Source organism: Oxyura jamaicensis, chromosome 1, assembly GCF_011077185.1.
Source record: "Oxyura jamaicensis isolate SHBP4307 breed ruddy duck chromosome 1, BPBGC_Ojam_1.0, whole genome shotgun sequence".
In the NCBI taxonomy this organism is placed as follows: Eukaryota; Metazoa; Chordata; class Aves; order Anseriformes; family Anatidae; genus Oxyura; species Oxyura jamaicensis.
In genome coordinates this window covers 2,986,859-3,011,040 of record NC_048893.1, presented here as the reverse complement: position 1 = coordinate 3,011,040, position 24,182 = coordinate 2,986,859, and the positions used below count along the sequence as shown (strand labels likewise).

Here is a 24,182-nt window from a genome sequence, read left to right as displayed (position 1 = left end):
GAGCACTTCTTAATCTTCTTCCTATGTAGTTATTTATAGGCTGTGACATCTTAATTTGCCTCTCATGTGCATCAACTTCTGTTATTTTAAAAGATCAAGTAGCTTTCGCGTACCTCTGAGAATCACTTCTGGAGGAAACGGTCTGATCTCTAAGGAATCTTATAATAAACTTTTAACATAAAACCTTTTTGTTAAAAAAAAATATATATTTATTTATTTTGCTGTTGCCTTTCTGAAACACAGAAGCTACAGAATGTCCTGTTATATCACTATTTATATATAAATGCTGTATTTGCCTGAAATACATTTTCTGGAATGCTCAAAGGATTTCCAGTTGCTGTTAATGTTGATTCACCCTGAGTGGGTGGGCAGAGACCTACCCAGAGCAATATTAAATGTATTATACTCTTCATTTTCGTGGTTGTTTTCTTGATTAGAGTGGTCCCAGTGCCAGATCTTGTCACAAAATGTGCATCGACATTCAGCGAAGGCAGATCTACACGCTGGGACGCTACCTGGATTCCTCCGTGAGGAACAGCAAGTCCCTGAAAAGTGACTTCTATCGCTACGATATCGATACGAACACATGGATGCTACTAAGTGAAGACACTGCAGCGGATGGAGGTCCAAAGCTGGTGTTTGATCATCAGGTCAGCGGCACTATTTTTGCACAAGTTCCTGTTTATGTACCACCTTCTCCGTGTTTTTGAATCATAATTTTGACCGTAGCCTCCTAAAATTGAGGATTGTTAAACCAGGTAACATTACGGTGATGGGGAAGCTGTGGGCTGCACTCAGTTAAATTTTAATAGCATCGTTGTCTAATGCCATTGACTAGCGGTATTCCAATCAAATTGAGTCAGAAGAACCATAAAAACCCTTGCAAAGCAGTTCATTTTATTTATTAAAGCACATTTTATTAAAGCTCAAAGCACAGTTCATCTGGTTTTAATCAGACTTGCTGAGCTGGGTTTGCAGATCCAGCCTCCTGAGTAGACATTGGGGAACAACGTGCAAAGCTGGGTGTGCTACCTTCAGGGGAACACTGGAAGCAAGATACTGACATGAGGCCAAAAGGATCAGGATTCTTTCAAAAGCAGTTTGTAGAGACTGAAATCTTTCAGGAGTAGCTACTAACCTTTTGAAAAGCTGCCCCTCTCCGTGGGTTTAAATCGAACGTGTTTACATGTTCAATGGCTTTTGTGTCCTTGAAAAAGGAATTTTGTTCTTAATTGTTTTCGTAAATCGTGGCCAAGAGATAGCACATCAGTATTCATTTTTAAAGTGTCCCAAGTACTATTTATTGCTACTAGCAGTTTTATAACCAAAGCTGCTGTCTGCCAGCACAATATGCATTTTTGCTGACACCAAAAATAAGGTGTGTTGTATGCAGAACAAAAGCCAATCAGTCTTTCTGTTCTATTAATAACAAATATTGGTCTCCCAGGTGTTGGGCAAAAGGCAAAAGTAAATGATCAGCTGGCAAGGCTGCTTTGGGTACCTTGTTTGCCTGCTTTTGAAATTGTTTCTTTTTTCCTTGCTGTCTCTTAGGAAAGAATGTACTCCCTGAATTCTTTATCAGTCTAGGGCTTTTCTTTTTTCCTCCCTCAGTACCTACTGCGATAGCAGCTTTGCTTAACCTTCAAAAAACGTGCTGCCCAAGAAGTGTTTTGTGTAGGCTTTTCTGAGTAGCATCTCTGACTTGCTGCAATCCTGGCTCTTATTTTCCCTTAGTATTTTATAACCACGCCAAAAAACATCACCTGGGATCAAGGAGTTCTGTTTGATTTGTACCATGGTGCATCTTGCGTGTGCCATAACCTGGCTTGGGGCTTTGGGGATAAATATTTTACCGCTGCTGTCTCATCAAGGATCTTTGGCCAAGTTTTGGTCCTACCCCTCGTTATTTTAAAGCAACGAGGATAAATGCTTGGGATGAAATCCAAGCAACAAATCACAGGTTGGGTTTTGATCAATTGTGTGGTATTCAGTAAATTAGTAGTGACTTTGATTTTTGACTTTGATTTTTTTTTTTTTTTTGCTCTTACATAGTCATTGTCAAAGGTGATAACGTTGGGCAGAATTGGCTGTGGATCCCGGAGACTAGAGGCAATTTTTTTAGATGACACTGTGTACATATAGCCCTCTTTTGCTCATTAAATGGTCAAGTTGAAATTAGACTCACTCTTCAAACTAAGAAGCTGTTTTCTGATATTAATACCTGTCAGCCATGAAGATGTTCTTGCTCTTTTCCGCTATTAGAAGTTCTGATGTGCAGAGTACTAACTAGATAGCACTTGCAGGGAGGGATGCTTAAATCTGGGTGTTTAACCCTCAGTGTACTGGCTTAAAACTACTTCTCTTGTCCTTCAAGATGTGCATGGATTCTGAAAAACACATGATATATACCTTTGGAGGCAGAATTCTGACCTGCAACGGCAGCGTTGATGACAGCAGAGCCAGTGAACCGCAGTTCAGCGGGCTGTTTGCTTTTGACTGCCAGTGTCAGACATGGAAGCTTTTGAGAGAGGATTCCTGTAACGCTGGACCTGAGGATATCCAGTCTCGAATAGGACACTGTATGTTGTTCCATTCTGTAAGTATCCACGCAATACTTTGATTCATTGTGCCTGACCTTAAGGAGAACATCTGGTTTTGATTTTCTTGCGAGGCTGAAGCTCTTAATGTCCCGAGTGGTGTGTTGTCTCGCTTGATTTTATGTTCACTGACAGTCTGATGCTTTTTTGGTAAGCACAGGTGGTATTAATTCAAGTCTTAGGCAGAGCTTTCATGACTTCAACTGAATATAATTTCAAGTAAAAGCAAGGTGAATTCTAAGTAGTTGATTTTAATTTAATAGTGGCAATTGAACCAGAGGCTGCTGATTCAATTTAATCTAAAGTGTTTTCCTTTTGAAATTGGTAAAATGTCTTCGAATCTTCTGGTCTAGAAAATAGCCCGTGTAGTTACAGGCATGGTAAACTTGGCTAGTGCAGGGCTCACCTGTTGTGCTTTCAGAAGTGCCGGCACCCTGCTGCTGCCTGTTCTGCGCAGCTGGTAAGTTCGCTACAGATAGCGTTATTGGCTCTTCATCCAGAGCCCGATGGGGGAAAAGCAGGGGTTGAGGGGGGGGTGGAAGTTGTGTGGCACTTTATTATTATTGGGTATACTAAAAAAAAAAAAATGTAGATCTTCCATTGCTTTTCAGCTTGGGGTCATCAGCCACGTGTTTAAGTGCAAGACGGGAGTTGCAGGATAAGGGTGGTAAAGGAGGGATGGTCAGTATCATGTATGCTCTGCATTATCTTTCCACGTGTTATTTTATTGAAAGTTGCCTTATAAGAGGGGAATTGCATCAACTGCCTGCTTACAAAGGCAGATGCGGTGCAGTGGCACTTCTGCACTGAATTTACATGTGAGTTTCTTAGTGGTAGCAAGTGGAGTTTGCAGAGTTGTGCTGATGTTGAACTCTACCTTGAGAACAGCCAGGAAGAGAGCTGAAATGAACAGTGTGGCATTTACATGTACTGATACCACCAGTTGAAAGCTGCCAGTTTGAACAGCTTACAGAGTTTTTCCTCTGTCCCTTTCAAATTAGAAATCAGTATTTTCATACTGAAAACTATGCTTTAGCAGTTTTCAATTTCATTTCTGTTTTTAATGGCTCTCAAATCTAGTCAAAAAAACATTGTCACACAAACTAATGCATAGGAACCAGAGGATTTGCAAAGTAGATGTCCACAGTAAAGGTAAGAATGTAGATTTTTATAAGCATGGTTCATGGCAATTGAGTGTCTTCACTGTTTTCACAACCATTTGAAAGAAAAATAAGCAGTTTCTTAAGGACTTCCCACCTGGAAAGCTTGAAAGAAGTAATAAACCTGGCTTGCTGTTTATTTTCTTGTTCTAAGTGTGTTGGTATCTGGATGGTTTCTCTTACAGTTCTTCTTTGTTCCTGGTTTGAACAGTGAAATTACCATCTAGTTGATTTCTGACATTATAGAGTCATTACTATCATATTATATTATAAAATTATTAAGGGTGGAAAAGACCCTTAGAGACCCTAAGGCAGGGACACCTCCCAGCAGCCCAGGCTGCTCCCAGCCCCATCCAGCCTGGCTTTGGGCACTGCCAGGGATGGGGCAGCCACAGCTCCTCTGGGCAGCCTGGGTCAGGGCTTCACCATTCTCAGTAAATATTTTTTCTTATAGAAAATCTTCCCTCTTTGACTTGAAGGCCATTCCCCCCTGTCCTATCTCTTCACCCCCCTGACACACAGTCCCTCCCCAGCTCTCCTGCAGCCTCTTCAGGCACAGGCAAGCTGCTGGAGGGTCTCCCAGGAGCCTTCTCTTCTCCAGGCTGAGCACCCCCAGTTCCCTCAGCCTGGCTCCATGGGAAGATTGGGAATTCAATCAAGAATTCTAAAGTTTTTACTGAATTTGAGAATAATAAACTGTTCTGCACAGTTGTTCTGCTGCAAATCTTTGTGGAGATGGAAGTAATAAATATTTCCCAAATTAACATCAGGTTAACTCAGGTAGTTAAGGCATGATTTTAAAGTTAGAGGAAAAAGAATTGTTACTCACTGATTCATCAATTTTTCTGTGAAACAGAAATCAAGTATTTTGTAAAGAAATACTTTTTTTTTGCTTTCTAGAAAAATCGCTGCCTATATGTATTTGGTGGCCAGAGGTCGAAGACTTATTTGAATGACTTCTTCAGTTATGATGTAGACAGCGACCACGTGGATATCATATCAGATGGTACTAAGAAGGATTCGGGGATGGGTAAGTCTATGGCTACGTAGTAATTTCCTCTTACTGGTACATCTGAGAAACGTGTCGTTGAGTAGGTGAGCGGCCAGCTGCAGCGTCCTGTGGTATCAGGTTAGCATCCTTAACTAGCCCTGTGTACCCAAGTGAACTCCCCGGGATATAGGTTAAACTTATGCCAGCTCTTTTGTCCTCCACGACACTTGATATTCACCATCTTTAGCACAATACAAATAATTGATGCGTGAAACCATACGCCCGTCGAATGAACACAAACGTGCAAAAAAAAAAGTCAGCAAAATTACAGCCAGTGAATCTTATTTGCAATTTCAGCAAAGACAAGAAAAAAGCTGAAATATAACTGTCGTAAAACAGGAAAGTAAAAATTAAAAAAATGATCTCTACTTGAAAGATGCTGTAAAACAGAGCAGTAATTGGCTCGGTTTGAGATGCAGAAAGGCAGATAGGATGGCTGGAGATAGAGAATTGGAGTAGAGGGGCAGAGGTTATTTTGCCTGGCCAGAGCTGACGAGAAAGATGAGGCCGCTGCTTGTGCTGATGTTCCTGTGCTAAACTGGGGCTAAGCAACAGTAGGAGGCTGGAGCTAAGTGTCAGTCCTGCTTGGTTCATGCCACTGGAACTAATGGATGCCAGAGCTGTATGCACCAGAATCGTCTAGAAACACCCAAAAGGCATTGTAATGCAACCGTGAAGAATTGATTTTATACCTCTTCTCCTCAAATATGACATAGAAGCATCGTAACATTTTCCAAAAGGGATCTCTGCATATGTAAGCACACGTTTTCCTCCCTTGCAGATACCCTGATTTTGAGCCTGTGCCTCTGAAGCTGAAACTTGTGTTGCACTGTGTACTACTATGAGACAAGCTGTTAATATTTTTCATATCATGTATATTTAGGCCTGATCGTGTTTTCTGTTCTCCCAGCTACCAAAATCCCAGGAAGCCAATTTTCCTTGAAATTTAGGCTTCCCTCATCATTTTGATCAGGCTTAATTTGAACAAGTAATTTTGCTGAACTTCTGAAGTGAATTATTGATGGTTATGAGTTGTTTGCTCATTTAATTTAGGTATGCCAATGAAGGAGAAGAGTACCCAAACATTTTTTCTCTGGAGTGACTTATTTACTTGAGTGCTTCCAAGAAAGAAACAGCTTGTATTGTTGACAGTCTTACTTAATAAGGTGCCTGCGTTTTGCCTGATGCTGCTCTGCGCACACCCACACACTGCTTGTGGTCCTTAGAGCATTTAAAGAATTGATTATTTTTTTTCCCCATGAGGAATTGCTAGCATTCTGCCATTTTTGCTTTTTAAAAACTACCTTTCCTGATAGCCTGAGGCTTTAAAAATAGGTGACTTTCAGCTGGCCCTTGTGTTTGCTTCAGATTTAAAGATACTGAGCTCGCCTTATGGCTAGTGAAGACATCAAGCTCTGCTTCTCAGCACTAACAGCAAGGTTCGGTTAAGCAAATGAGAATATAGAGAAAATATATGGAAAATTCAGCTCTCCTCCCCATTCCCACGGGCCCTGGGTGGTGAATAGTACACTCTGTAAGAAAATGACTCATTGGAAATAATTCACGAGTAGATTCTCAGTTCACTGTTCTCCTGTGTGCGGAAAGTTAAACAAACGGATTTGAATGTTTCCCTTGCCTTTGAAGGAAAATGCTACGATTATTTGCATTTTAACAGGAAGAGAACAAAATGCCTGTTACACACAAGACAGTAAATGCTGACAGCGTTATTTTCGCCCCAAAGAGCAAGTCTTTAGTATCTTCTTTTTAGGTGATGATATATAAAGGTTTGATATGCCTCAACAAAGTGATTCCCTGCCTGGTTGCTGCAGAGCTCTGCGCCGCTCGGTGCGATGAGTGGAGCCGAGGATGCCTGACCTAAATGTTCCGATAAAGTCCTGTGATTACATTTTGTTCCTGGCTCGCGTGTGGCATTCGGTTCTATTCTTAGTTGTGCTATTTTGATTTTTACTCTTTTTGAAAACTTAATTGGTCATTTGTTAAAAATTTCCATTAGAGTAGTGAGAACATGAAAAATGTAGTAAATGTTAAGGCATATCAGTAGTACGCAATGGTTACAGCACTAGAAAACTATGGTGCTCTGCTGGTTTTGCTGCTGTCTGACCTTCTGGATGAGATGTTTATGCTATTTAGTGATTTTTTGCTCTTATTTTGTGCTCTAAGTGTTGCACCTGGCAAATCCCTTGTGTAGGTGATGTGCTTGAGAGAAGTGCTTACCGCTTACTGGGTGCTACGTCTCACCAAAGTTTTCCTTTTCTCTGGAATACAGGACAAGAACTACAGCAAGTTTAGCCATACCTTCTTTTCATTCCTTGGGAAAAGGTTCAAATTTGACCAAGGTACAGCTTCTGAGAGAGGTTTGCACATAGGCAAATCCTGACGAGCTCTATTTGCTACTAAAAATCACAGAATTGCAGAACGTTGGGGATCGGAAGGGACCTTGAAAGACCATCTAGTCCAATCCCCAAATAAAAATCTCTTGTGGCTTTGAGCATTAGCAAGCCTTGCAGCTCCTGGTGTCTGCCAGTGGCCGTGCCTTCTCTGCAGAGTGAGCACTGGTGCTTCCTCTTCCTCACTGCACTAAAAAAAAAAACCCGGGGCCTTCTTTCTGCTGCCAGAGGAGGGCACCAAAATGAAATTAGGCCGTTGGTGGTGATTATCTTCCTCCCGTGATAGGTGTTAGGAGCAAGGAATTTGTCAGGTCAGCTAGACAAATGGCCATAATGGGACTGAGGGAAAGACTGCAACAGCGATAAAGAGTCTGGTATGAAGAAAGGCCGTGGGACTCCAAATTGGAGGATGTGTGGTTGAAGAGTAGAGCCTGTGGTTGGAGAAGAGAGAGAAATGTGTGTTTCTGGGCATACCCTTTTAGATACGGGGAAAACCAAAAGAGCCAACCAAAAGAAAACCCCCGAACAACAACAAAAAACCCATCATGTATATGCCAGAGCAGATCTACGAGGCATACGCATGGTTTGGAGATGTCACCGGTATCAGATGTCTTCTAAAGGCTGCACTGACAGCTTGCCTGACTTGCTCAGCATGAAACCCATGACTAATTGTGGGCAGTCATTTCGGGTCTAATGGAGCTAATGGGAACGCTTGTGGGCAAGGTTCCTGTGATAATCCGGCTTGGCCCTGACTCAGGGGGTGTCTGAGCCCTTGGTCGGAGGGAGAATTTCCTGCTGCAGGAGACCCAAGATCACCTCCTATCCCTTGGCACTGAGCGACTTCCAAAGCCGAATGAGAACAAGCCCTATGTGTCCTTACAGCTCCTTTAAATGGCGAAGTAGTTCTCATGGACAAACCGCCCTTATTTTATCGACCTGGGAAGTTCCCAGCTCTCCTGCTGGAGCAGATGCTCCTTCCAGACATGAAGCCATGCACCCGACAGGGCTGAGGCTTCGTGCATAAGTACCACGGACAGAGACGACACTGCCCAGTCTAGGAAATCCTGATTTAAAGTAAGACAGTGTCAGAAAAAAACCATTAATCAAACTGGGAAACGCAACTAGGAGCCAATTCAGACAAGTGGTCTGAATATCCCATTTTAATTCTGGTTCTGACACCTGACATGTCTTGCCCTGTGTTCAATTTAAGGTCTGCATTGCCAGTGGCCAGGGTGCTTTTACCATGGAAGGCTTTTTTCTGGAGTGTGTGTGAGGGACCTCATATGCTCTTTTTTAACATGTAGTCTTTTGCTGAACCCATCTCAAAATACTTTGCTCTGATTATGAAGGCGAAGAGGAGACCAGGCAGACACCAAATCCTAAAGGTGCTTTAGAGGGAAGGCACGGTAGCAGAACTCCACTGGCATTTACTAAATGACCCGTTTTCTCCAAAATCCCATCTAGCCTGGGAGAGAACTTGTGCACTGAACACCGTGTTGTTGCTTTTTCAACACGACAACCAAACAGTTCAGACGGTCTCCTTGGCTGCTCCTTGGCTGACGTCCAAGCACAGTCTCATCATGAAAAATCCAAGAGGATAATCATTATCTTGCTGTGTCAACAGCTGGCCCGTACGCTCTCTCTATCACTCATCAGGGGCTGCTCCATTAAAATCCAGGAGGGGTGCTGCTTCAGCTTTGTGAATTACAAGTGGAGGTATGCAGTAACTTGCTGACCTACTGTTTTTTTTTTTTTTTTTCCTTTCCAATTAATCCATCAGGGAGGTGCCAGGTGCTGGTGAGCAGCGCTGTCCACGTGATGTAGCTTTCCCCTGCTCTTTTAATCATGAGGCATCACAAGGAGGAGGATGCCTGCGAGTCACTCGCAGGAAGATTAGCAGCAACGTGTTCGGAGGCAATCCTAATTTAGGTGGCACTGAAGAGCTCTATCGATGAACTTGCTCCCCTCAACTATTCTTCGTGAATCCTGCAGAAGTGCTCTGCAGACTACAGGGTTTATATTACTGTTTTGCCAGCGCTGTGTGTTCGGAGCGTGTTGAAAAACATGCCATAATTCCTCCTCCAATGAGAGAGATGAGGTTTAATTTCCAAACCTCTGCCTAGTATTATGAGCACCACCTCTGCGTGAACTCCAATTTATTGCTTTGCAAATTCTGCCTCTCCGTAAAAGCTTTTTTTTTTTTTTTGCTTAGATGCTGGCAGCAGCCAACGCTGCGCTCGAAACAACTGTGGCTGTTTGCACATACAAGCCAAAAAAACATTGAGCTTGCTGAAATGATCACTATGATCAAATAAATGCCTGTAAGTAGGGATTGTAGCAGTGGGAACATACCTGTCGCATGATTAAATGTCACTCTTCCAGAAAAGCTTTTCCCATGCATTATTATTTAAACAGAAATTATACTGTACACTGTTACACAGCATCTTATCAAAACCTTTTCTGGAATTATTACTTGTTTATGTAACTGGCTGTGTTCAAAACTCGGGGCCTGTGTAGCTGCTTGTTATTTTTGCATACGCAGGCCACAAGCTTTTCATTTTTCTTACATGAAAATAAAACAAAATGGTAAGTTTTGGAGAAAGGATTCAGACCCCTCAATTTCATTTAGTTATTGCCTTCCTATACTGGCCTGGTTAATGGGATCGTGGGGGTTGGAAAGATGCAGCAGCACGTGAAAAACGTTCGCCATCTTCTAGACTTGCTTTTGGGATTGCTTTCTGTTGAGCAATCTCTTGGTACAGCTTTTCCTCTTCAATCCGTGATGTATTGTCATGGGAGCCAAGTTGACAGTGCTCTGCGATGGGCCAGGGCCCGTCGTGGTCAGAGCAGCCAGGGCTAAGTCCTCAGTTTCTGTTTTATGTCCTTGGAGCCGTCTGCCCGCAGCTGATCTGATTGATAGCGGGGCCCGAGAGGCGCTCCGAACAGCATGAAACTGGGGAGATTTGCTCCAAAGCTGACTTATTTCTGCATGTGTGCAGAGAAGTGGAAGAGTGAGGGCGCTTCCGTGCAGCCCTTTGTACAGCTTTGTGTACCCCTTGGATCCAGTACCTTGCAAACAGTTCCTGCAGTCCCCTGGCATTACTGGGTCTGATTCTCATCCTGCGGTATGACTTTTTATTGAGTCTTAAGATTTAAAATAAACAAAAACCAACACCAAAAACAAAGACAAAAACCAAACATCCTAAGCAATCCGTTACAAGCTCGATTTAACGTCTTGCGTGCGAAACGAAATTTCCATCCCAGCATAGATTTTAGTAGCTAAATATCACGGGGACTTCTCGCAAGTTTACAGCCCTCGTCCCTCTCCAATATGCTGACCTCAATCATTTGAATTCCATCCAGCATCGACTGCAAGTCAGCTGCACTTTCAAATGATGAAGCTCTCTTACCCCCTAGTGGAAGTGTTTGTCACTCTTTGTTTTCTGTAGCCCTTTTGCTCTGTCAAGGGTCGGAATTCATTGGCAAACGTCTTTTTGATGTTTCTGTTGTCTTAAAAGTGTCGCAGCATCTCCCTCCTACTGTGTAGTAGCTTGCCTTATTTCCTTTGATTTATATTTAGGGACTTGTTCACCAAATCTGTGGGGTTTTTGTTTAATTATGTTGCATCTAATGCATCTAACTTTTGGTAGTCTTCTGCAAAAGACTGGATTCCAGCTTTGTGTGGTCTAAGGCACTGCTTCAGTATGGCTTTACACAGTTACTTAGGTCAGAGTTTGTGCGCGTTGCTCCTCATCTTAGACCCCTACTAAATGCACATTATATATATTTTTGGGTATAATTTTTTTCTAGACTTCCTGCATTTGGAACAGTCTCAAGAGGAGATTAATGTACTGCTTAGGGAAGCTCGGAATTACTTGACTTGAATTTGGTTTTGATTGCAGTTACTGCAGATGAATCATATTTTATTACTGAGATTAAAAAAAACAGAGGCACTGCACTTTGGCGACTTTTCCCTCCTTCGTTATTTAAATAATAATTTCAGCTTCAGAAAATCAAGCGTAAGCCAGATACAAAATGCATTTATTTAACAATATTTCGGGAGGAGGAGGGATGGGACTTCCGTAGACGAGTTTCATATGCTTTCTGTATCAATGGTAATATGCTAACCATATTCTTCATGATTATAATAATTTTCATTTCAGTGAGCCTGAGGTATTAATGCTCTGAAGATTTGCATGCTTTTTTTCTAAAAACACGGCACGGTCTCGAATGTTCAAAGCAGCAGATAGGGTTGCATAGACATTTGCTATCTACATTAGCAATGCTGATCAAATTTAGATGGCTCTCCTGCCAGAAATATCTCAAATATGCCTTGAATTTAATCCTTTTGGGTCAACGATTCAGTCCCTGAGTATGCAAAGAAGCATGTTACGTGATACTTATCAGAAATTAATGATTTTTTGGTCTTCAGTTGTCTTTTTGCTCTCGGTTTTCTTTATTGGGTGACTTTCACAGTACTCTTTAGTCTGATTTTAAAAACTTCCTTGTGGTTTTGCAGCTCAAACAAGGTACGTAGGTGTTCTTGTGCCAGCATTGTTCCCTGGTTTTTTTTTCCTTCGCTCTGCACCAATTTGCTTGTAAACTGGATGAATTTTCCTTTAAACTTCACGGCAAAATTGAAGGTCAAAATAGGGCGGCGGATGCTGATGAGGGCTCTGAAGGCTTTTCCGTAAAAATAAGAAGCAAGGAGTTTGTCAACAGGGATTGGAAAACAAAATACCCCAATATACTTCAGTTTCTACTTAGGTTTACATAAGAACTAAGCATTTTAAGCAACGTTTATTTTTTGGCTTTACTAAAGATTTTGGTAAGGGCTTATGCTGTAGAAAACCAAATGCTGCCCAGAGTTTTTACATTGACATTTATTACTTCCCTGGCGCACCAAATGAAAACAGAGAAGCATGAGACTGAAACCTATTACAGAAGAGGCTTACAAAATACCAGTTTGTGTATTCTTAAACAGTGATATTAAATGGCTTTATTAGCACAGGGCTTGTTTGCTAGGCCGTGTGTGTCGTTCACAGTTAATTGCAGGGAAGAATTTGCAAAATACAAGAGTTCTGAGAATTTTTCATGCCAAAATCTTGATCGGAGGCCAGGACCCTTTACCAGCCTTTGTAAACTGACCCAGAAAGAGAAATGAGACAAACAGGATCTGTAAACAAAGATCACGTGCTCTTCACAAATACATTTTGGAAGGATGGTTGCCTAGGGAAACAGGAAATGGGAATTATACAACAAACAAAAAGGACTGCCAAACAAATTTGCTGACCTTTTTTCGGGGAATTATGATGAAAACTGCTGGAATCCTCAGTATTTCACCATACTTCTAAACCTGAAGGTGGAGAGAAGAATAGCCTGGTAATTATACCCCAACTATTCGGAAAATATAAAAAACAAAACAAAACAAAACAACCCTTTCCTTGAAATAGTTTTGCTAAAAGAAGCAACGCAAGCCTGTGAGCTATGTAGTTGTGAGTTCATCTTGATTTTTTTTTTGAGTTTCCAGCTTTTTCAGTTTCAGGGAATCAATGCTTCCTTTTACAGATGAGCTAATAATAATTATTCCATTCATATCTTGCAGGGATTGCCTAGCTCTATTGCAGTGCAGTTTTCTTCTAATTTTGGAGACAGAGTTTCCCAAAGCCCTGTCCATACCTCGCCTAGGAAACAGCAGCTCTCAGGATGTTTTTTTTCTGTGCCTCCAGGCATCACAGCTAGGAAAGGAATAAGAGAAGTTACCCAGAACTTGTCCTTAGTGAGGAAGGAAGGAGTCAGCCTCTGGGTGATGTTTCTTCCTCTGGTCCCTCTCACGTGGTTTTGGAGGGCACATGTGAGAAGTAAATGGTTTGCTTGGTGACCTCTACAGCTCCTCTTTAGAGACGTGCTGTAACACTTTTAAATTGTGGCAATTAACAACACTGAAGGAGAGAAAGAAACGCTGGCTTGGCTTCACTCAGTCCATTGGTCTTGGTTTTATATGAAAAATGAAGAGGTGAAAGTACTTAAAAAGAAGAAAATAGGGAAACTAGGTAGTGAGGTTAGACTGAAGATGCTCTTTATCCCAGAGTAGTGAAAAGATAGTTAAATGAAATCTCATGCTTGTACCGTGGATACTGGAAAATCTGTGGATTCAGAGGGAGGGAAATGCTTTTGTCTGGTGCTTGGATCCCTTCTTGTGTCCTCCTGCGTTTTTAGTGTGTGACTTCTCTTTTTGTCAGTTCCAATGACAGGTTTCACTCAAAGGGCTACCATTGATCCAGAACTGAATGAAATCCATGTCTTGTCAGGGCTCAGTAAAGACAAAGAGAAGCGGGAAGAGAATGTAAGGAATTCTTTCTGGATTTATGACATTGTGAGGAACAGCTGGTAAGTCGATGAAAGCAGTACTATTTCTAACCTCCACGCGGATTTCTTTAGAAAGCAATCCCACATGATCATACCTCCCAAGTAACTCAGTAACTGCTTATAACCATGCAGCGGTTGGTAATCTTAAAGACAGCTGAGTTCCCTTCAGGCACCTCTCCCAGAGTCTTTAGAAAAAAGATACATGAAAGGGGGAAGCTGTGTGGGTTCTTCCTTTACTGGAGGATGGAGGAGAAGTAAGTCCTTATATTAAGTCTTTCCTGTAGGAAATGCTCAAGGCCAGGGTTCATTGTCAGAGCGACAAATTCAGTCAAAGTGAAAATTGTTAATTCCAGCATACGTGGTACTGTTTATTAAAGTGAAGGAAACTCTTCTGCTCTTTATGAATGGGAATGGAGAAAAGTTCATGCTAGAGCTATCAGCTCTTTCCTGTCTGGATTCAGTATTACATCAGGTGGCTGCTAGATTTGGTATTCTGAGGAAACACCTCCATCTATTTGCTGTATGGTATTTGGTAGTTGGTTGCCACTGCCCCTTTCTGGAGCTGGCAGCATTGTTGTATTCAAGTTCTCTAACACGAGGCCAGTTGCTTTGAAGGCACGTATGCTGTTTTTTAAAAATGGGTCTTCAGTTGGAAAAAAAATTAAGCCTGCATGGAAATCAGTGATTGAAATCATAGTTTTAAAGTTTGTGGCCTAGGTTTCCCATATCTCTGTGTCCAAGATGCTATTTTCCATAATGAAATATATTTCATATTGACCGTTCTGCTAGCAAGTAATGCAGTGTTTAAAGATACCACCAAGGTACCATTAATCATTACTTATTGTCATATGTTTCAGGTCTTGTGTCTATAAAAATGACCAAGCTGCCAAAGAGAATCCAGGTAAAAGCCTTCAGGAGGAGGAGCCCTGCCCAAGGTTTGCCCATCAACTGGTGTACGACGAGTTGCACAAGGTATGAGGGTTTAGATACATACACAATGATTTCAGTCTTGTTGCTCATCCAGCATGGTTGATTCTTCAGAGGTGGTACAATTTAATACATTTTTTGGTCAGATGTTCCTGTTTGGGTTAATCTGGTGGGTAAATTTTAGTTAACTCGTTGTGTTTTGAAACAAGCAATTAAGGTACTTTTCCTGTCAATGCAAATAAAATGTGATAGGTCCTACACACAATCAAAATGCAGGCAATGAGTTTTACTAAACCTACAGATTTGTCAAACAACTAGCTACTGACTGTTTGTACTTGAGAACACCTGAAGCTTTGTGCATTATCTTCCAGGGCTGGATCTAAAAACCTTCCAGCAACTGGAGTTTTCTTTAAACTAAAGAAAACAAAACAAAACAAAAACTGTTGCATTCATCCTTCCAAATACTCTACATTTCTATGAAGAAGTGTGTTTGAACACTCTTTAGAACTATCTGATTTTAATGGACAAATACATGCTTAATTATACTTAAAATTGTTGATAGTGTATGCAAGACTGATGAGTAAACTTAGGGCATTGTGCAGGTTAACCGATAAAAACCTAAACCCAAGGATTAGGCTTCCGTAATTTCATTATTAATGAATTTAAATTAGTGACAGATTTACTTCAAATTTCAGGGATATTATGTGATTAAACATAATAATTTGTTCTACTCAGTTTGAAACAGCCTGAACTGAAAAAGACAAATACAATTATCATTCCGTAGGATGTTAACTAAACAGGGGAAAGTTTGCAGGTGGAGGGGGGAATTTCAGGAAGAACGGGTGCAATGTCTGGAGAACTTGTGTTGTTTGTCTTTGTTGCACGCATTAATGATAGTCTGTAAATACCGTTCCATCCTTGAAGTGTAAAGTACCATGAGACTGAGAGCAGAATTCTGTAAATTATTGTGAAGGTTTCTAAATCGTGGCAGCTGCCCAGCTTTATCTGAAGAGCTGTTTGATGTGCTTGTTTTGAAGAGTCTTATTTTTAGAAACCTCTGTTCAAATGACCTTTCTAAACTCCTCTGATATAAATAAGGAGAGCCTACATCAGTGGGATGTAGAATACATTGTTTTGAGTGATAATTTTTAAAGCTGTGTAGAAAGGTAGCTTGTTAAGCTTCTTGAACCTCAGAATTTGAAGACCCTTTGTGTCTGTTTAATATCAGCAGTTCAGAACCTGAAATACCAAATGATGTGATTAAAAAAAAAAGTGAAGATACGAAGTCTTTTTTTTCACACATCCACGTTCCTTGAGATTTGCCTCATTCTGCAAATACAGCTTTGCATTTCAAAGATGTTGCATCTGAAACTCTCAGAAGGGCTGTTAAAGACTACTTCATTTGAGCTACCTTCAAACTAATGAACTCTGCATGCAGCCATCGTCAGTGTTTCCATGACTGGTGTCTCTGGATTGCTAGATGATCAGTCACAGAAATGGTTGGGACTTCTGACTCCAAATAAGATTTGAGGTTTTCCTTTCTCAGCTCTTCTTAGCATGACAGTTTTGTGTTTTTATTTTACTCTTTATTCACGTAGGTCTTTCCCTTGTGCTCCTCAGGTAGTAATTATATCAAATATCTTACAGCTAGGCTGCTGTATTGAGGTGAAATAAACCTGCCCTTCAAGAGAAGATGGAAATGTTTTTTGTCTACAAGACAAATTAAGGTTGTCTGGAGCTTACAGGACTTGAGGGGGATGCAGGCCTATTGTCATCTCCCAAGACTGTGGTGTGCTGGACTAGACGTCTCACTTTATTTTGAGCATCTTCAGCAGTGCACCTTCACTGACAGTGCTCTGCCTGGAGTCAGTGCATGAGTCTACAAAGTTCCTTTTTTCTCAGTCTAACAGGCTTAAAAATTTCTTCTTCAAAGAGAGTCTTGGTTGCTGTGGTCATCTCACAATTCTATGTATACAGTCTGTTTCACCCTAAATGGCCTTAATGCAGGTGCCTTAATTTTGACAGTCTCATGATGATGGTAGTTTGGCTTCTTTGAGGACAAGATGGGAAAAGAGGTTGGTCACCCACCAGTTTGTGTTGTTTGAATCAGGTATTTGGAACAGGGCAACAAGATTTGAATCGGATCCTTTTCTACTCATGTTATGTACTTGAGCATATATGGTTATAAATTTTTCCTAAAGAAAGAGATTGCCTTGTTTGTGGACATTTTGTTATCTTAAAATATAAGCACTTCAAGAGAACTTCATTTCCTAAGGAATAAAGTAAAGCTAATGAGGTCCATAATAAGATGGAGCAGCTTATCTAAAAGGGAGAGTTCTCCTTGCAGAATAAACCTCTCCAAATATGTTGACATAGTCGTTGTTTAATGGATGCACATAAACAGTCTTTTTCTTGATCTGCCTCTTGTTTGCATAGGTTCATTACTTGTTTGGAGGGAATCCCGGCAAGTCCTGCTCTCCAAAGATGAGATTAGATGACTTCTGGTCTCTGAAGCTCTGTCGACCTTCAAAGGAATACCTGCTAAGACACTGCAAATACCTCATAAGGAAGCACAGGTATAGAAAAAAGTTGTTTCGCATTTTTCTTTTGAGAAGTCCTTTATTTTTTTTTTCCTTCAAGATGCTAAAACTTAAATACCCTGTAAATTGTTTTGGTAAATATCACTTCACTAATTAAATGGTGATCTGCAACTTTGCTGATTATTTTTAGTTAAGAAAAAATAAATAAAACGCTAACAAAACAGTTCAACATTAAAAGCAGTAGAGCGAGGCTGAACAAAATTGTAATCACTGACTTCACTCTGCTTTTACTATGTTATTCTAAAACGAAAAAGCCAAGTCTGCTTATTGTGTGGGGAGTAATAGAGAATTTTTAGATTCCATTTTCACTCTGCTGCTCATCAGCATGTGCTTCGGTACTGTCACTTCCCAAGAAAAAGGAGTGTTTCCGAAGCAGTGTGCTAGGAGATAGTAACAGCTCACAAGGATGCTAATGAAGTCTGGGGGCTGAATTCCTTTGCACATCTGAGACTCCTCCACGGTGAGGTCATCAGCATTTCTCTTTCAGAACCGCTTGAAAAATCTCACTTATGCAGAATTCAGCTGCACTGTGGTACTTGCAGGTACTTGCACTCTGGATGTTTCAGAGCTGCCTTATATTTGCTAAGGGGCAACAGCTTTTAAAATCAACCTCTTATAGTTACCTTAAGCAAGAAACTCTGGCAGTTAGAACCTTTCAGGATTCAGGAAATGATTTGAAACCAATAAATGCCTCTTTCTGCATTCTTGGTGAGAGTACTTCATTATCAGGTCCTGCCAAGAGCTGAAGGTCAGTTTTTACTAAGGGTATCTTCTGAGGCAGCAAGCAAATTGCTTTACTCAATTCACAGTCGCTGCAGCTGGATGGGGCCTTCTGCAGGTTAGCGATGCATTAGATAAGAATACCTACAAAAACAAATCCAAGTCTTGCCAGTAATCTGGGAGATTTATTAACTCCCGTGGTAGTATGCAAATGCAGCTGTACTGCCTCCAGAGACAGCTCTGAATTACTTGTTTTCACTTGCATAAATTGCACTCAGAGTAAATATTGTTACATATTGTCTGGCAGAAGTTGAAGTTTAATGCACCATTTTCCCATTTCTTGGGGTATGTGAGGGAGCCAAACATGCCAGCTTAGAGCTGGTATGATGGCTGCATTGCTGGAGCTCTCTGGATTGTGGCAATACCATCTAAGAAAATCTATATGAATGTTTGGAAGAAGTAGTGTTTAATCAGCAAAATGTTATATACGTCAGGTAACAGGCATGGTCTTTGCATTCTGTGGACAAAATGACTTGAATTTTGAGATGATTTTGGAATTTAAGCTGCAGATGTCCACTAGGTTATCAGTTGGGTAGCTTTAATCTCTACAGTGTTACCCATTTTTTACGTGAAATAACTTGCCAAACTTGTAAAGGTAATTAAAGTATGTTATGAATATATTGCATTCTTGTAAGACAGTTGATACACAGCAGTAAAGTAACCAAGAACGTGTTTTTTAAGGTCCTTGTTGCTGGAATCCAAAATTGCCTAAGCCATTTTCTAGGAAAGGCACATCGGTGATCAGATGATGACAACACAGAGTTTAATACTGTACTCAGCAGACAGGAGGAGGAAAACCAGATAATTTTAAACCTCATCCTTTTTAGGATTATTCACCCAACTCAGCGATCTAGGGAAGCAGCTCTGCTCGCTGGGGATGCTGAGCCCTTTTCTGAGTGTAGATGGCTGCATGGCTTCAGGAATTCACAACATGATGTTTCCCTTATTAAAAGAAAGTGAGAAAATAATGCTGATGATGCATAGCCAATTTTTACATGTGTGTGCTCTTCCCAAAGGTGGGATATCAAAGTATAGTACTTATTTCCTCCCCCCATTCTTCCCTCTTCTGTTGTCTGGCAGAATCTGGGAGCATTCTTTGTCCCTTTCCTTGTAGCCAACCTCCTGTGCGGTCAGGAATGTAAATATTCCTGGGGCTGCAGTGGCTTGTCTGTCTGAACCATGCTCCTCCTGTGAGGTGCTGTTCATACTTCTACTTATGGGAAAAGTAACTACACTAAATGTTTTATGCTTGTGTACAACACCTTCTTAATACATACGCTTTTGGGCGTTTTAAGTAAGAGCACAGTACTTTGTCCTTGTAACTCCTCTAGAGCCCCCAAAAGCTCTCCTCTGTGTTTCAGTCTGTCTCGACAGCACGCATTCTAGCAAATACGAGGCTGAGCTGCTCTTAATACTGTTTTGTTTGGAAATATTTGGCTGCAGGTTTTGTAGGGTAGGTTTTGCTCTGTGTAGAAATAGCTGTATTTAGCCCTAAAGGAAATAGCTGTGCTCAAGTTTTGTGTCTCTTCTTTGCAGGTTTGAAGAGAAAGCTCAGACTGATCCTCTCAGTGCACTGAAGTACCTACAGAATGATTTGTACGTAACTGTGGATCACTCAGACCCTGAGGAGACAAAAGAGGTAACAAGGAACGATCTGTGTCTTATAAAGAGATGTAAACTTTGTTCTCATGTTCTAGCACAGATTTTAAGCCTGTCACATTTTGTTTTTATTCAGTGTGAAAAGCTCAAACAGTGCACGATGCTTTGCTCTATCATTTCTCCACACTAAGGCTCGCACTGCTTTAGAAATAGGCATTTTACAGCTACGCATCCAGATAAAATAGGTTTTGTGCTCTTAATAGCGAAGACTAGACCTTTGTTTTAATTCCAGCGTACTGGTGTGTATTTTGGGAGCTTTAATTGAAACATAAACTCACTGAAATGTCACGAGTCTGTGGTTGGTTGTGTGGTAGAAAGTGAATAGAAACTGCTATTCACGCTGCATTTTGGCTTGTCAATATCAAATAGTTCTGGGGGAGGCAAAGAACTTTTTTTCTCGATTATACCCATTTCTGGAAGTAGGTTGTAATGCAAGTTGCTTGCTAAACCTTAAAACTCTTATTTCCTCTGTTTTGAATATTATCCAGCAGGCATGTTCTTTGATTTGTTCCAGGAATTTGCTCCCACTTCCTGTTTTGATTCCATTACCGCAGTACGTGTCACTTTACAGCAGGAATTAAAGAAGTAGTGTCAAGTGTCAGATAAGGTGGTTGACTTGACTCTGCCATTAATTTCCACGTGGAACTTGGGGCAGCCAGCTGGACACACAAGCATTTGGCGCTGTGGTTAGGTAGATGAGGAGGAAGAGAGTGCAGTTCTTACCCTGTTCCTGCATTACCCTCTTTGGAAGTGATTCGACAGCTCCTTTCATCAAATTGCAATACTAGAATGAGCTCTGTTACTCCGTGCTGGGTCTCTGAATTAAATCAGTTCATCTGCTGCTTTTAACTCCTTATCAAGAGAAATGATCTTTATATAGGCACAAAAAGTTATTTTAAGGGGAATTTTAAGGGTTATTTAAGGGGAATAGACCTCTTGCATAAGCACAGTATAAAAAGTTAACAAAATTAAGGGAAAAATATTTACTAATGTTACTGATCACATTTGACTGTTGTAAATTTTGGTTAGGCTTCATAAATTTGTGGTCCAATAAAACATGAAATCGCTGTGCCTGCAAGTTTTTGTTCGGTGGTTTCTCACTGAGCCTGTCCCATATCTCAAGTACTTTCACACCTTTTCTAGCTATTTCAGGCATAGGAAAGACATAATTATTCCTCATTTTCTTCAGCTGGAAAAGGAGATTTTTCCCATGCAGCACGCTTCAAGGAGGCTCAGCCCAATTCTGCCCAATCTTAGCAGTGTCATAGCACTTTCTTCTTCCTGTTTGAACCTGTAATAACCTGCAACACACAGTAATGATTCTGGTGCTCTCCTCTCCAAGGAAAATTCAATAGCTTCTGTCTGTCCTGTGGGTCTGCCAGATCTACGCTTGCTGTTGGGCAGAATTTAAAGCTCGGTTCCAGCGGTCTCCTAAAATCATTGAACAATTTCTGGGAGTCTTTCTTGTTTGTTTATTTTGCAAAAAAAAAAAAAAAAAAGTTGCTGGTCAAAAAAAGCTTTGACTTCTGGAGCTTTTTGCATTGGAACAGATCTGCCTGGTCAGTGGCGCGGAGCCAGCCGCCGCACTGGTAGCGACTGGGTGTATTTCCAGTTGACGTCAATTTACCTTCCGGTTATCACATCGAGTTGGCTTTTTGCTCTGGCATTACATCTTCAAATAGCTCGTGTGCTTTCCAGAGGACTGACGCAGGCTTTTTGGATTCCATATCAGATTTCCAGCAGCAATTTGATTGTGCATCTCGGCGCAGACACCTCCATACTCTGTCTTTATTTGTAGTTGAGATGGTCGTAATTAATATCAGGGGCGGTTTATCTGATTGTCCTGCTCTGTGCGGACTGCAGCCGTCGAGCACCGTGTGTCTTCTTAGTGTGGCAAGTTTTAAAACCTTCCTTTTTGCGTGTTCTTCTCCCTCTCTCCAGGCCTGCTGTTAAATTTGGAAAGGACAAAACTGTCTGAGCTCATACCTGACTTTGTGTTACAGTTCTCTTAGAGACTGGTCTGTGGGGTATGATATTGCAAGCAGAATTTCACTTCAGGGTAAGGCTTGCTTGTTTTATAATACAAGTAATTTCTTCTAACTTTGTTAGGCAAGTCTCTTCAGCTGTTTTGAGTTGGATGCCAAAGAAAATAAACAGACTGTTCTTGAAATTAACTTTGGCGTTAGTAACCAATTTTGTTTAAAGTAGCACGAATGATTGACAGTAGGAACATACCCCCAGATTTTCCTTTCTTTGTGAATTTTAGCCATGTTAACGGGATGGCAATTTTACTTCCTTTTTTAATTTTATAAAAGGAAGTCGTGGATCCCTGTGAGCAGTAGGTGTCTCATGGGTGCTTGCTTTAGTGGCCACAGGCTGTACGCCAGCTCCAGCTCTGCTGTTGCCCACGAACGCAGATCCAGTTCTTTTTAACTGGATTTCTGCTTGAAATCACTTAAATCTCTTCAGTGTTTCCAGATCAGTCCGTCTTTGTCATTTACTGGCTGTGGATTAATAGCTCTGATGCTTTATGTAAGGAGCGTGGATCCCCAGAGCACATGGAAGTTTGTCTGTTCATGGAAAGATGAAAAATGTATAAAAAGCTGGCATTGGTACTTACTGATTTAAAAAAATAAATCTGCCAGCATGGGTGTTCTTCTATTTCATATGCAAGGAGATTTAACTTCGGTGATAGTTTAGGTATTCAGAAGAAGAAGCTTTTAAATAGGATGTATTTAATGGGAATTATAGTGAGTTATAAATATAAATGGGAATTTATAGTGAGTTCCCAAGTTTTTAACTTAAAAACATGTGCTATTAAAACATGAAAACATCAGTCGATCACATACAAGGCTAAAAACAACATGTTCCTCGAATGCTGGAGTGATCACACCCAGAACACTGCCGCTGCTTAGCGGCCTGCAGAAGAAATGAAGGTGCTGGAAAAAATGACCAGTGCTGCCCTGTTAAAGGGGAGTGCGATGATTTTGTACAATGAGATTGAGATTTGCATAGAGAATTCTACGTTTGGTGGAGAGGAGATTTCAGCTGGATCCGGTGATAGCCCTCAGATACAAAGTGCAAGTAAAAGCTGCGTTCTGTTTTTCTTGGAGAATGGGAGGAGAAGGAGCAAGGACCCGGAGGCCAATCTGAGGCCTGACTAGCTCGTAATCTGGGCTGGAGGCCCCTGTTCGAGGCTGCTTCATACTTTCCATTCTTGAGACCTTTTCTTTAATAAACTTGCCAGATAAAGCCAGCGGAGCCCAAAAGTATTGTTTGGGTCTGCGTTAGACTGAAATTTCTGGGAAAATTCAAGCCCAAATAGGAAAAATAGTTCTAGGAAAGAGCTAAGAAAAGCACGCTTCTGTTCTTCGTGTCCTGCTGTGATTCTTTGTAAAGCCTCAGGGTCTGAGTGCTGCAGGAACAGAGGTTTTGGAGCCAAGGAGCCTTTGAAAAAAGTGTTCAGCCCTCCCAGACTTCAGCTTGTGAAGGCTCCATCCTCAAAGAATTCGAGCCTCTTGCTTCTTCTTTGTGCCTGCACTGCGAGGCACCGTCCCGACAGAATGGGTCAAAGAAGAGAAATTGCTTTCTGCTGTGATCTGGGCGCTCAGAGCACTCGGACGCCGGGGAGGAGGAATTAGGTCTGATTCATGCAACCCGCCAGGTATCCCAGCCGGGAGTTATTGGGTGTTAACGGGTCTGTTTGTGCAAACAGCACAGCAAAGAGGCTAAAACCTGCACGGGTTGCCACACAGTGAAATTGTTTAGTGTTTTTTTTTGCTTCAGATAGAAACCTAGTACGTGCAGCACTAAAAGAACATAATAATGGAAACACGAAGGCTGTTAAGTTGGAGAATGCTGGAATTAATATTACCAGTGTTGTCTTAATTTGCCTTTAATGTGGTTGATGATCCTTGTGTTAGTTAACCAGATCTGTTTAAGGATCCCTTGCCTCAGCTCAGAAGGTGGGTTGGATCTCGGAGAGCGAAGTTAATTGAGTAACGAAGGGAACTGTTGTCTTGTGAGTAGAGGCTTAATTTGGAGTAGCTGCAGCCAGCGAGGCAAAGGGGCTGTCGGAAGAAAACGGGTGGCGTCGTGACGAAAGCAGTTGGATGCTTCTGCTGGATAATTGAATTCTGGTCCTGCCTCTGTAGGAGAGATGCTTTGTGACGTTAAGCAAATGGCTTTTCCTAGATGGTCAGTAGTGGGTCTTTGATCCCCGAACCCAGTGGGAGAGATCTGATGGGTGGTTTGCTGAGGGCATTGCTCTTCTGGCTCCAACTGAATTCAGAAGGTGTCTGATACCAAATGTTTTGAAAAAGCAAATGCTGGTAGTTTCAAATAGCAGACCCAAAAAGAATCAGAACTCGAAGTGCTATCTGACAGGATAGCAGTTAAGACAATAGAAAAACTGATGAAGAAATTAATTGCTTTAGAGCACAGTTTGAGTTGCGTGGGGGAAAAAACAACTGCACTGACTATACGCTGTGACAAGTGTGTAGGAGACCTGGTCTTGAGTAAGCCACAGCCATACTATGCGTGGGGGAAAAAATAGAAAGGGCCCTTTGGGAAAACATCACAGGGCTAGCTGACATTGTAATGCAAATGCAGAGTGAGCCAGCTTAAGCATC

At 41.3% G+C, this 24,182-nt stretch overlaps 1 protein-coding gene across 1 annotated transcript in view; it reads left to right on the top strand.

Moving 5' to 3' along the window:
- MKLN1 (muskelin 1) overlaps nucleotides 1-24,182 on the top strand; it is a 62,047-nt gene that overhangs the window by 31,759 nt on the left and 6,106 nt on the right. The window contains exons 5-11 of the mRNA XM_035315510.1: nucleotides 438-650; nucleotides 2,375-2,596; nucleotides 4,658-4,787; nucleotides 13,459-13,606; nucleotides 14,443-14,557; nucleotides 16,949-17,088; nucleotides 19,429-19,531. Of these exons, the coding sequence (XP_035171401.1) occupies nucleotides 438-650; nucleotides 2,375-2,596; nucleotides 4,658-4,787; nucleotides 13,459-13,606; nucleotides 14,443-14,557; nucleotides 16,949-17,088; nucleotides 19,429-19,531 (1,071 nt within the window). The remainder of the gene's footprint in view (nucleotides 1-437; nucleotides 651-2,374; nucleotides 2,597-4,657; nucleotides 4,788-13,458; nucleotides 13,607-14,442; nucleotides 14,558-16,948; nucleotides 17,089-19,428; nucleotides 19,532-24,182) is intronic.